Source organism: Pristiophorus japonicus, chromosome 4, assembly GCF_044704955.1.
Source record: "Pristiophorus japonicus isolate sPriJap1 chromosome 4, sPriJap1.hap1, whole genome shotgun sequence".
Taxonomy (NCBI): Eukaryota; Metazoa; Chordata; class Chondrichthyes; family Pristiophoridae; genus Pristiophorus; species Pristiophorus japonicus.
The window spans coordinates 128,255,032-128,269,263 of record NC_091980.1 but is presented as its reverse complement, the minus strand read 5'-3'; the positions used below and the strand labels follow the sequence as shown (position 1 = coordinate 128,269,263).

The window sequence follows — 14,232 nt, the reverse complement described above, 5'->3', positions numbered from 1 at the left end:
CCACTTCTAACCTTATGAAGGATGGATGGTCATTGAAGAAGCAGTTGTAGATGGTTGGGCCCAGGACACTGTCCTGAGGAACTCCTGCAGCGATGTCCTGTGGCTGAGATAATTGACAACCATCTTCCTTGGTGTTAGGTATGACTCCGGCCAGTGGAGAGTTTTCGCCCTGATTCCCATTGACTTCAATTTTACCAAGGCTCCTTGATGCCACACACGGTCAAATGCTGCCTTGATGTCAAGGACCATCACTCTCACCTCACATAGAATTCTGCTCTTTTGTCCATGTTTGAACCAAGGCTGCAATGAGTACTGCAGATGAGTGGTCCTGGGCGAACCTAAACTGAGCATCAGTGTACAGAATATCGAAACATAGAAACATAGAAAATAGGTGCAGGTGTAGGCCATTTGGCCCTTCGAGCCTGCACCGCCATTCAATGAGTTCATGGCTGAACATGCAACTTCAGTACCCCATTTCTGCTTTCTCGCCATATCCCTTGATCCCCCTAGTAGTAAGTACTACATCTAACTCCTTTTTGAATATATTTAATGAATTGGCCTCAACAACTTTCTGTGGTAGAGAATTCCACAGGTTCACCACACTCTGGCTGAAGAAGTTTCTCCTCATCTCGGTCCTAAATGGCTTACTCCTTATCCTTGGACTGTGACCCCTGGTTCTGGACTTCCCCAACATTGGGAACATTCTTCCTGCATCTAACCTGTCTAAACCCGTCAGAATTTTAAACGTTTCTATGAGATCCCCTCTCATTCTTCTGAACTCCAGTGATTAAAGCCCAGTTGATCCATTCTTTCTTGATATGTCAGCCCCGCCATCCCGGGAATCAGTCTGGTGAACCTTCGCTGCACTCCCTCAATAGCAAGAATGTCCTTCCTCAAGTTTGGAGACCAAAACTGTACACAATACTTCAGGTGTGGCCTCACCAAGGTCCTGTACAACTGTTGCAACACCTCCCTGCCCCTGTACTCAAATCCCCTCGCTATGAAGGCCATTTGCTTTCTTAACCGCCTGCTGTACCTGCATGCCAACCTTCAATGACTGATTTACCATGACACCCAGGTCTCGTTGCACCTCCCCTTTTCCTAATCTGCCACCATTCAGATAATAGTCTGTCTCTCTGTTTATACCACCAAAGTGGATAACCTCACATTTATCTACATTATACTCCATCTGCCATGCATTTGCCCACTCACCTAACCTATCTAATTAACTCTGCAGCCTCATAGCATCCTCCTCGCAGCTCACACTGCCACCCAACTTCGTGTCATCTGCAAATTTGGAGATACTACATTTAATCCCCTGATCCAAATCATGAATGTACAATGTAAACAGCTGGGGCCCCAGCACAGAACCTTGCGCTACCCCAATAGTCACTGCCTGCCATTCTGAAAAGTACCCATTTACTCCTACTCTTTGCTTCCTGTCTGACAACCAGTTCTCAATCCATGTCAGCACACTACCCCCAATCCCATGTGCTTTAACTTTGCACATTAATCTCTTGTGTGGGACCTTGTCGAAAGTCTTCTGAAAGTCCAAATATACCACGTCAACTGGTTCTCCCTTGTCCACTCTACTGGAAACATCCTCAAAAAATTCCAGAAGATTTTTCAAGCATGATTTCCCTTTCACAAATCCATGCTGACTTGGACCTATCATGTCACCTCTTTCCAAATGTGCTGCTATGACATCCTTAATAATTGATTCCATCATTTTACCCACTACTGATGTCAGGCTGACCGGTCTATAATTCCCTGTTTTCTCTCTCTATCCTTTTTTAAAAAGTGGGGTTACATTGGCTACCCTCCACTCGATAGGAACTGATCCAGACTCTATGGAATGTTGGAAAATGACTGTCAATGCATCCGCTATTTCCAAGGCCACCTCCTTAAGTACTCTCGGATGCAGTCCATCAGGCCCTGGGGATTTATCGGCCTTCAATCCCATCAATTTCCCCAACACAATTTCCCGACTAATAAGGATTTCCCTCAGTTCCTCCTTCTTACTAGACCCTCTGACCCCTTTTATATCCGGAAGGTTGTTTGTGTCCTCCTTAGTGAATACCGAACCAAAGTACTTGTTCAATTGGTCTGCCATTTCTTTGTTCCCCGTTATGACTTCCCCTGATTCTGACTGCATGGGACATACGTTTGTCTGTCCTAACCTTTTTCTCTTTACATATCTATAGAAACTTTTCAGTCCGTCTTAATGTTCCCTGCAAGCTTCCTCTCGTACTCTATTTTCCCTGTCCTAATCCAAACACTTTGTCCTCCTCTGCTGAGTTCTAAATTTCTCCCAATCCCCAGGTTCACTGCAATTTCTGGCCAATTTGTATGCCACTTCCTTGGCTTTAATATTATCCCTGATTTCCCTTGATAGCCACGATTGAGCCACCTTCCCTTTTTTATTTTTACGCCAGACAGGGATGTACAATGGTTGTAGTTCATCCATGCGGTCTCTAAATGTCTGCCATTGCCCATCCACAGTCAACCCCTTCAGTATCATTCACCAATCTATCCTAGCCAATTCATGCCTCATACCTTCAAAGTTACCCTTCTTTAAGTTCTGGACCATGGTCTCTGAATTAACTGTTTCATTCTCCATCCTAATTTAGAATTACACCATATATTGGTCATTCTTTCCCAAGGGGCCTCGCACAACAAGATTGCTAATTAATCCTCTCTCATTACACAACACCCAGTCTAAGATGGCCTCCCCCCTAGTTGGTTCCTCGACATATTGGTTTAGAAAACCATCCCTTATGCACTCCAGGAAATCCTCCTCCACCGTATTGCTTCCAGTTTGGTTAGCCCAATCTATATGCATATTAAAGTCACTCATGATAACTGCTGCCACTTTATTGCATGCACCCCTAATTTCCTGTTTGATGTCCTCCCCAACATCACTACTACTGTTTGGAGGTCTGTACACAACTCCCACTAATGTTTTTTGCCCTTTGATGTTCTGCAGCTCTACCCATATAGATTCCACATCATCCAAGCTAATGTCCTTCCTAACTATTGCATTAATCTCCTCTTTAACCAGCAATGCTACCCCACCTCCTTTTCCTTTTATTCTATCCTTCCTGAATGTTGAATACCCATGGATGTTGTGTTCCCAGCCCTGATCATCCTGGAGCCACGTCTCTGTAATCCCATTCAAATCATATCCGTTAACATCTATTTGGGCAGTTAATTCATCCACCTTATTGTGGATACTCCTTGCATTAAGACACAAAGCCTTCAGGCTTGTTTTTTTAACACCCTTTGTCCTTTTAGAATTATGATGTAGTGTGGCCCTTTTTGTTTCTTGCCTTTGTTTACTCGGCCTTCCACTGTTGCTTTTTACCTTTCTACCATCTGTTTCTGACTCCATATTACTTCGCCCTATCTTGCTGCATCAATTCCCATCCCACTGCTATATTAGTTTAAACACTCCCGAACTGCATTAGCAAATGTTACCCCCAGTACATCAGTTCCAGTCCTGCCCAAGTGCAGACCGTCCCTTTTGTACAGGTCCCACTTCCCCCAGAACTGGTTCCAATGTCCCAGGAATTTGAATCCCTCCCTCTTGCACCACTGCTCAAGCCACGTATTTATTCTAACTATGCTGCTCCCTCTACTCTGATTAGCACGTGGCACTGGTGGCAATCCAGAGATTACTACCTTTGAGGTCCTACTTTTTAAATTTAACTCCTAGCTCCCTAAATTCAGCTTGTAGGACCTCTTCCCGCTTCTTACCTATATCGATGGTACCTACATGTACCACGACAACTGGCTGTTCACCCTCCCTCTCCAGATTGCTGTGCAGCCGCTCCGAGACATCTCTTGTCTCGTTTTTCTCTCGATTAGCAAAAGAGCTGTCATGACAAATGGCTGTTCACCCACCCCCTTCAAAATGTCCTTCAACCGCTCAGAGACATCCTTGACCCTTGCACCAGGGATGCAACATACCATCCTGGATTCTCGGTTGCGGCCGCAGAAACTCCTATCTATTCCCCTTACAATAGAGTCCCCTATCACTAAAGCTCTCCCACTCTTTTTCCCACCCTTCTGTGCAACAGAGCCAGCCACGGTGCCATGAACTTGGCTGCTGCTGCCCTCCCCTGATGAGCCATCCTCCTCAACAGTACCGAAAGCGGTGTATCTGTTTTGCACGGGGATGACCGCAGGGGACCCCTGTACTACCTTCCTTGCACTGCTCTTCCTGCTGGTCTTCCATTGGTGAGTAAGTACTGCTTGACAGCACTGTCGACTACACCTTCCATCACTTTGCTGATGGGTGAGAGAAGACTGATGGGGCAGTAATTGGCTGGATTAGATTTGTCCAGGCTTTTGTGGGCATAACATACCTGGGCAGTTTTACACATTGTCGGGTAGATGTCAGTGTTGTAGCTGTATTTGGAACAGCTTGGCTAGAGGCACGGTTAGTTCTTGCTGTATCCAGTGAGCTCAGCAGTTTCTTGATATCACATGAAGTGAATTGAATTGTCTGAAGATTGGCTTCTGTGATGGTAGGGACCTCAGCAGGAGGCTGAAATGGATCATCCATGAGTCACTTCCGGCTGAAGGTAGTCGCAAATGCTCAGGCTTGTCTTTTGCGCTCGTGTGCTGGGCTCCACCATCATTGAGGATGGGGATATTAATGGAGCCTCTTCCTCCAGTTAGTTGTTTAATTATCCACCATCATTCATGACTGGACGTGGCAGGACTGCAAAGCTTTCATCTGATCCATTTATTGTGGGATCGCTTAGCTCTGTCAATCAATAGAGACTATTTCCAATGGCTGAAGGGTCAATTATTAGAGGGCACAGAATTAAGGTGATTAGCAAAAGAACCAGAGGCGACATGAAGAAACATTTTTTAACTCAACGTGTGATTAGGATTTGGAATGCTCTGCCTGATAGGGTGGTGGAAACAGATTCAATAGTTGAATGAGCTGACACAGATTCGATGGGCCGAATGGCCTCTCCCTGGAATTTAGCTCTTTTGTCCATGTTTGAACCAATGCTGTAATGAGGTCTGGAGCTCAGTGGTCCTGACAGAACCCAAATGAGCATCAGTGATCAGGTTGTTGGTGAGTAAATAACACTTTGTTAGCACAATTGATGACACCTTGCATCACTTTGCTGATAATTGGGAGTAGACTGATGGGGGAAGTATTTGGCCGAATTTGCTTTGTCCTGATTTTTGTGGTTTTCCACTTCGTCGGGTAAATGCCAGTGTTGTAGCTGTACTGAAACAGCTTGGCTCGAGGCACGGCTAGTTCTGGAACACAAGTCTTCAGCACGACAACCGGAATGTTGTCGCAGCCCATAATCTTTTCTATCTCCAGTGCACTCAGCCAATTCTTGATATCACGTGCCAAAATTGGGCCCACAACCACTATGTTTCGATGTTACAACAAACCCACAGATACCTGCACATGACCAACCCAATGAACGATGGTGATCCTCATACACGCACTGAAGCATCCAGAACTATTAAAAAGACACTGACTCATAAACAACAGAGGATTCAATTAACCTTTCAAGGTGGTCATTACCTGGTCCAGGCAGAGCACGGTCGATGGGGAGTTCGCTCCGTCTGCCTGCCTCTCTTCCGCAGCTATGTCCATGCCCCGGCTGTCCCTGGAGCGTTGTCTGCTGGTATGTTGGAGGCTTTCCATGACAGGTGTGCACCAGAGGGACTGGAGTGCAGGGTGGATACAGGGAACTAAATTATAATTTGAAAAGTTTTTATGTTACTTTTGTCACATTTGAATTTATTGTTCATTCCCCTTTAAAAAGGGGGCAATTATGGTTTAAGATTTTCCCAATTGATTTGCCTAAAGAGTAGAGGATTCATTTAAACCTGTGATTCTGGATATCTGAGCTCTGTTTGAGGAAAGTTCGGACAATTTTGATCCTCATTGAGTTGTCAGCCAATGATGCTCATTCTTCAAAGATCTGACTGGCTCTGGGAGTCCATCTCCCCTATCCCTTTAGTTGATTGGTGCTCTGAGAGGCTGCAACTTCTGATTGGGTATTGAGGGCTGTCACTCATGATCTATACTGCCACACCCTGGATTATACCAAAGCATAAATACAGGCATTTAAGGTAAGTTACATCCCAGTTTGTTGTTTCAACAAAGTTTAGATTTGTATTAAAGAATCAAGATGGCTTCTCAAGTGTGTCAGAACTACCACCAGGACTGTGAGGATGTTGTCAACAAGCAGATCAACATGGAGCTCTATTCCTCCTATGTTTATCTCTCTATGGTGAGTGTTGTACATTTGACCACTTCACAATGGAGACTATGTAATGTGAATTTATTACATTCTGTGCTGTATCCAGCCCACCTATTGTGAGTATCTTGAATCTTAATGACTCACTTTCCTGGGCTCTTTTGAGCTTGTGGTTAAGTTTGTTTGGAATACATTCTGCACTCAGTGCATGTATTTCAGAACTTGTATCCTTTATAATAAATCACTCCATGGACTTTCTCTACCTTGCTATTTTTTTATTGGAGGATGTCATCTTTAAATTTGAGCTTGGACATTTAGAAAGGAAGTTCAGAAGTATTCTTTCCTGTAAGGGTGGTGAAAATCTGGAACACTTTCTTTCCCATCCTCCTACAGCACACAAAAAACGGCTTTGTTTCTGGGCCAAGCTTCATTATTGGGTAAGGGTATAAAAATATTGTTTCTGTGACAATATACATACAAGTTCAGTGAGCCTTTGAACCCTTGGGGGAAAAAAAAGCAACATTTTGAGATTGAATTTATGTACAGCACACATGATGATAGGCCTGTGATATACACAAAAATACTCCTCTGATTTCTCCACAGTCCTTCTACTTTGACCGGGATGATGTTGCCCTGCGTCACTTTGCTGAATTCTTCAAGGAGCAGTCACGTGAGGAACGTGAGCATGCTGAGAAACTGATGGAATTCCAGAATCGCCGTGGAGGACGGATCATCTTGGCGGACATCAAGGTTGGATTTAATAAATGAGTGGCTTTCTGTATGGCTCCTCTTAGACTAAATGTTCTCATATGTGCTAAAGCAATTGGTTCCAATTTACAGCACACAGGCCATTCGGCCAAACTGGTCTTTTATAACTCCACACGAGCCTCCTCCCACCTTGTGTCATCTCACCCCATCAGCATATTGTTCTATTCCTTTCACCCCATGCACTTCCCCTTAAATACATCTCTGCTATTTGCCTTATCAATCTGGCTCCAGTTGTTGTGATTGCATCATGGCAAATTTTAAATTCTAACATATGTTCATGTTATAATAGAATTTTGGTTGGACTCCTAATTTCCTTCAATACTTTCTGATGATTGTATCATCAATTGTAAATAAACTCTGGCATTTTCTCTCCAGAAACCAGAGCAGGTTGAGTGGAGCAATGGTCTGGAGGTGATGCAGAGAGCTCTGCAGATGGAGAAGAACGTGAACCAGAGTCTGCTTGATCTGCACAAACTCTCCACTGGGAGCACCGACCCTCATGTAAGTTGTTAATGATTTAATGTGGGATTTTAGGTTCCACAGTCTCCAATTTACCTGACTGTCATTGAGCCTAATTAGAAGATCTCGATGCATAATAGCTTTGTGTAAGTCTCCCTTTTTTTTTGTTGGTGAGCAGTGGGAAAGGATGGGAGAGGTTGGCCAACTGTGGACCATGACTGGTAAATGTGTCCCAGTGATCCCAGGATCTGAGCACCTACCGATTGTGCAGTAAATTTAATCTAATGGAGTAATTCCATCAATCTCAATTGCACGACTTGACTATCCTCCTGTTCGAGGATTAAAATCCAAACTCCTGAAGGGGAAGCTGACATTCCTTGATATCTACTGCTGGACATAATTAGGTTCCCTCTTTCAGTTGTGTGACTTCCTGGAGACCCACTACTTGGATGAACAAGTGAAGATGATCAAGAAGCTTGGAGATCACATTACCAATCTGAAGAGACTGGGAGCCCCTGAGAATGGCCTGGGAGAGTACCTGTTTGACCAGCACACCCTGGGGGAGAGTGACTAGACTGACTGACGGGATTTGTTTAGTACTTGTATTCCTAAAATTTAGACTCCTGTCCTGTCGGCAATTGGGGCTTATGACTTTGTACGAAGAGCTGTGTGACCTGTGTGCTTGATGTGAAATGTAACATAACTGTCAATAAAATGTTCAACATTGGACTGGATTTTGTCATCATGTATATTTGAGATGGTTGTTTATTTTTCAATTAACAAAAGTGGTTTACATCAAACAAGACTGAGTTGCTTAACAGTTTTTTTTTATATAGATTAAGTCCTATGAAATTTATTTTTCCTCTGGTGTATATCCATGTGTTGAGTTGGATACTCAGACATGTGTTCCTCGCTCTGAACTCAGGACTGTGCTAATGGTTAACTGTTTATCTATATAATCACTTGAATATATCGGGTCAATGTTCACCCCACTCCATGCTAATACCGAAAAACAGAAGTAGGAGCATGCCCAATGGCACCTTGAGCTTGTTCCACCATTCCATAAGATCATAGTTGACTGAAACTGCAGAGCCAAATGTGTGAGCGCCTGAGTCAAGGTTAATCAAATTTTGCTTGATTTGCTGCCTTTCATTCAGGACAGCCCAAAGGACTTCAAAGCCATTGAAGTTCTTTTGCTGTTCAGGCACTGTTTTGTTTTTTTTTAGTTGCTAATTTACACACACTAATGTTCCCCATCAGTGTGTTTGCAATGGGGCAATTTGGATTTGGATGAATTGTACACAGGTGGATTTGCAACACTGCTCCAATTATAGGAAACACTCTGCACTACTCACAGGTATGTATGTATGTAAGGAAGCTCAAATTATAATTCCCCTTCCAAATGTATTCATTCCCAATACAAGGAGGGACAAGCAATGAAGGGTTGCTGCAGCTGAGGAATGTGCCCACAGCCTGTCAGTGGAGAGTCAGGTTGTGGATATCACCACCAGTTTAAATATACCTCACAGAAATTAGTGTGAAAACTAAATTTAAGAGGCATCTCATTTGTAAATTTCCAAACCCTTGCATCAATTTTTTTAAAGTCAAAATTATTCCTGTCATGTTCAAAGATGCAGCCTGGATTTGAGCCTGCTGTCCACGGCAAGGGGGGTCCATCTCTCCTCCTCCACAGAGAAATACTATTAATTAAAGCTCAGCCTGGATAAGATCATCATTTTCCAGTCCTCTCTGGCTACAGGTGTGATAAAGTACTGGAGGACTGCTAATGTATATCTGTTTAAAAGGAAAGAAATGGATTGACTGAGTAATTACAGGCCAGTCAGCCTAATCTCTGTGGTATCGTCTCTACAACATCACAAACACACGCTTAAGATGGCTTCAACACAGCAACATGTCAGGTGACCTGTCACCTGTTGCTTTTATTGTATTTCCAGCAATGGCTGCATTACCACACTAGTCCACTTGATGGAGTTCTTTATTACATTTCTCCCCTCCTTAATGAAGAAGTAATTATAACAAAATAATCATCATACAAAACTTGCATGGTTATACATAACAAAATATATTGATTTATATTCTTCTCGGTTTCGAAGAGGATACCTGTTTCTCGAACAGAACTTAGCAAACATGGTGTCGAACTTAGATTCATTCTAGGCTAAGCCTGAGGAAAGTTTTCCTCCAAGGGATGCCCTTGATCTACATTTGAACTCTACAACTTCAGACTGTTTGTCTGCCTGACTCAGACTCAAACTTAAATTTTGATTTTCTCTTGGGCTTGTTTCCAGTCCATCTGATGCAGGATTTGCTATTGATACTCTACTTGTAACAAAACTATCCGATGAGTCGGAATTAATCAAATCATTCCAACTTTCAACTGCTTCCATATCTGTAGGTACAATACGATCAATGTGAAAAAATCTAACCTTTCCATGATCAAAAATCTTGATCAAATATGTGCGAGGACCACATATCTTCACCACTCTTCATGGTAACCACTTTAACCATTTATGGTGATGGTTCTTCACTCTCACTTTCTGATTTAATTTCACACTTCTCTCTCTTACTCTACCTCTATCATGATGCTCTTTCTGTCTTAATTGTTTCTCTTCTACTGACACTGCTAAGTTTGGCTTTAACAACGAGAACCTGGTTCTTTGTTGTCGTTTGAGAAACAACTTTGTTGGTGTTCTACCAGTAGTTAGATGAGTATTACAATAAGTAATTGGAAAATTAGCCAATTTGTGGTCCAACTACAGCTACTGTTTGTTTGGATTTGAATAAAACATTTGTTTGATGAGGGCACATTTTACAATTTGTAATGTGCGCTCTGCTGCACCATTTGAAGCACGGTGGTATGGTGGAACATTGATATATTTCACACCATTTCTGCTCGTGCACTATGCAAATTCTTCTAAACAAAATTGTGGTGCATTATCAGACACAATTTCTTCTGGGAGGCCATAAGAAGAAAATTATATTTGCAAATTGTCTACTGTTTTATTGTTATTTTAAACATTGGAAATACCTCGACCTGCTTCGAATGGCTTTCAATCACAATGAACAATTGCTCTCCTTCTAGCTCAGCAAAATCGATATGGAACCTTTGCCACACCCTGGGAGGCCATTTCCTTCGCTGTAATAGTACTGATGGTGGTTTCATGCTTACCGATTGACATGTTGTAAACTGACTAATGATGTACTCTATATCTTTATCTAGATCTGGCCACAATAATAATAACTGCGTGCAAAATTCTTGGTCAAGCACATTCCCAGGTGCTGGTCATGAAGATCTCCTAATGATCTGGACCTGAATTTATTTGGTATATTCGCTCTTGTGTCCCACATGATACAATCTTTATCCACTGATAATACAATCCTACGAGCGAAGTATGGATGAATATCTTTCACTGATTTGCGATGTAATCAAACAACTTTGACATAACTGAGACACATTTGGTTGTTCTACCAGTCTCTTCAGCTGTGAATTTCACTTCATCAATGTATGAAATATAGAACACTTCTTCCCTATTGGCTGTAACTTCTGATGGGGAAGGTAATCTAGACATAGCATTAGCACTACTGTGATCAGCTGATCATCTGTATTCAATGTCATACATATCTGCTGACAGAATCAAAGCCCATCTCTGCATTCGGGCTGCAGCTAAGGTTGGAATTGGGGACTTTTGATGGAGGATGACTGTCCGAGGCTTATGGTCTGTAATGATAAACTTACAAACATACAAGTATTTGTGGTACTTCTTGACCCCAGAAATTAATGCCAAAACTTCCCTTTCGATTTAGCACATATTTACGCTCACTGGCACAAAGAATGCGTGAAGCAAAAGTAATCCGCCCCACGATGTAGTACATGAGAGATCACTGCACCAACTCCATACTGAGAGGCATCACATGCCCATTTGATCTCCTTAGGTACGGCATAGTGAGCCAACAGCTCATTCAGTGGATGTAACACTGTAGCCAAATTTGGTACGAACTTCCCATAATAGCTCAAAAGACCCAAAAATGATCGAAGTTCACTGACATTCTTGGGAGTGGGTGCATTTCTAATTGCACCCAGCTTTCCCTTGGTTTCATACAAACCATCTTTGTCGACTCTGTGCCTTAAGTGCGCCACTGAGCTTTGAAATAACTCACACTTGTGCGCAGCCACTCGTACTCTGTGCTTCTCTAGCCATTTGAGCACTTCATTCAATACGTTATTATAGATTTGCCTGTTTGTTGCTGAAATGAGTATGTCATCTTAATAACATACTACCTCTTCAATGCCTTGCAAAATCTGGTTCATCACTCCTTGGAATGTGGTGGGGGCAGAAGACACTCCAAATGGTAGCCTATTAAATTGATCTAGGCCTAGATGAGTATTTATAATCAACCATGACTTGGATTCCTCATCGAGTTCACGTTGAATGTAGGCATTTGTGAGATCTAACTTTGAGAAGATCTGATCATCTGTCAGCATTGTGAACAAATCTTCTACATTTGGCAATGTATTTGGGAGCTTACCCTTGAGAACATGGTTTACGGTTACTTTATAATCACCACACAACCTTACCTTACCATCTGACTTAGGTAGAACAACAATGGGTGTAGCCCAATTACATAGATCTACCTTCGAGATAATGGTCTCAATTTCTTGTCTTTTGAGTTCTTGCTCAACTTTCTCCTTGAGTGCGTATGGTACGGGACATAGTTTGCAGTAAACTGGTCTAGCGTCCTTCTGTACCCTGACACTTGCCTTGAGATCATGGATCGGACTGCCTGTTTCACAAAACACCTTCCTTGAATGCAAATCTCGTTTCAACAAGAAAAATCTCATTCCAATCCAGCTTCAGTGATCCCAAACAATTTCTATCTAGTAAGGCAGGCTTGTCTCCTGCCTCTACAAATAGAGGAAAGCTCTGAAATTGATCTTTGTATTTCACCGGTACGTTGATACGTCCTACCACAGAGATTTTCTCTCCTGATTAGCCTTGCAGTTTTAGCTTTGACTGTGGAAAATCACTCAACTTGTCAAGATTTAGTGATTCCCGTACTACACTCACGGATTCACCAGTGTCGATTTCCATGGGTATCCTGGTTCCTACAATGTCTACTTGGATGAGGATACTTCCCGAATTGCTGTTAGATATCCTCATGCCCCTGATGACATGTATCTCTTCATCCTGTTGCTTTTCTTCAATTCTCTGTCATCTCTGGGGATTTTTACTTATAGCCTTGAAAGTTGATGTACTCTTCAATCAGCATGCCTTTGCAAGATGCACAGTTTTCTTGCAGAAGAAACACTCTGCCTTCACATACGGACAACTTTGATCAATGTGTTGTCCCAGGCACCGATAGCACGATTTCAATGCTCTGTTAACTTGGCCAGTTGCTGAGACGTTGGGGCCCAACTGCCTTTCACTTTTAACCTGTAAGTGTTTCACCCTCAGTTGTCCGACGACTGGAAATGATACAAAATTCATGGAATATTAGCTGGCCATATCCATTGACATAGCTGTCTGACAAGTTAGGGGTTGTCAACAACTTTCTTCTGATCACTTCATTTTTCATTCCACAAACAAAGTGGTAACACAATGCTCGGTCCTGAAAGTTTCTGATATGATAGTAAATGGATAGCTTTTTTAATGCTACAATGTACTCACTGATACTTTCGTCAATGAATTGATCTTGTTTCCCAAAACGGTAACATTCAGCAATTTCCAGTGGCTCTGGACTGCAGTGCTAATTTCCATAAGTGATACGTTCTATGGCTTGACGGGAAGAAGCAACATTTTCAGGGTTTCATACGCCCAGGGGCTTGCTTCAGTCAGGAAAATATCCCGTTTTCTTTCTAAAACAACCCGGTTATGATTTTCATCCTCGGGGACTTTGATGATACTATTTGCAGTAAAAAAAACATTTCTAGCCGCTCCACATACACTCCAAAAGTCTCTTGGTCTTAATGGAATTCACCCAAGCGCCCTATTATACCCATAGGCGCAGCCATCTGGACTCTTCATTTCATCCTAGTGTGCTTGTAATTTACCTTGTATGTTTAGTTGTTAACACAAAGGACCTCTCTCGTCTCTCTGCTGTTTGGCTGAAATCATTCACCAACAAAAATTTCAGCTAGGGTATCCAAGAATCTTATCCTTCATAGCCAATGTGATATATTCTCTACAACATCACAAACACACACTTACAAGATGGTTCAACATAGGAACTTGTCAGGTGACCTGTCACCTGATTCTTTTATTGTAGTTCCAGCAATGGTTGCATTACCACAGTAGTCCACTAGGTGGAGCAGTAGTCCACGAGATGAAGCTCTTTATTCCAACCTCAGTGGTGGGAAAGTTATTGGAAAAAATCCTGAGGGACAGGATAAATCTTCACTTGGAAAGACATGGATTATTCAAGGGCAGTCAGCATGGATTTTTTAAGGGAAGGTCGTGTCTGTAACTTGATTCAATTTTTCGAGGAGATAACCAGGAGGGTCGATGAGGGTAGTGCATATGATATGGTGCATATGGATTTTAGCAAAGTTTTTGATAAGGTCCCACGTGGCAGATTGGTCATAAAAATAAAAACCCATGTGATCCAGGGCAAAGAGGCAAGTTGGATCCAAAATTGGTTCAGGAACAGGAAGCAAAGGCTGATGGTTGTAATGTTACTAATCTTCAACAAAACACAGACCATGAACTAAAAATTGATTGATCCAAGCTTTTTGAATGAATCTGGACAA

At 42.4% G+C, this 14,232-nt stretch overlaps 1 protein-coding gene across 1 annotated transcript; it reads left to right on the top strand.

Annotated features, from left to right (window-relative positions):
- The first annotated feature begins 6,173 nt into the window (after positions 1-6,173).
- LOC139262504 (ferritin heavy chain, oocyte isoform-like) lies at positions 6,174-8,043 on the top strand. Its single transcript, XM_070877683.1, has 4 exons — positions 6,174-6,275; positions 6,846-6,992; positions 7,386-7,511; positions 7,888-8,043. Exons 1-4 carry the CDS (start codon positions 6,174-6,176, stop codon positions 8,041-8,043), a joined length of 531 nt encoding a protein of 176 aa, XP_070733784.1.
- The last annotated feature ends 6,189 nt before the right edge of the window (positions 8,044-14,232 follow it).

What these genes read in the sequence shown, in the direction of transcription:
- LOC139262504 (XM_070877683.1), top strand. Translation starts at nt 6,174, where the DNA reads ATGGCTTCTCAAGTGTGTCAGAACTACCACCAGGACTGTGAGGATGTT. An exon ending in CCTATGTTTATCTCTCTATG is followed by an intron (nt 6,276 to 6,845) that starts GTGAGTGTTGTA and finishes ATTTCTCCACAG; the next exon opens with TCCTTCTACTTTGACCGGGA. An exon ending in TCATCTTGGCGGACATCAAG is followed by an intron (nt 6,993 to 7,385) that starts GTTGGATTTAAT and finishes TTTTCTCTCCAG; the next exon opens with AAACCAGAGCAGGTTGAGTG.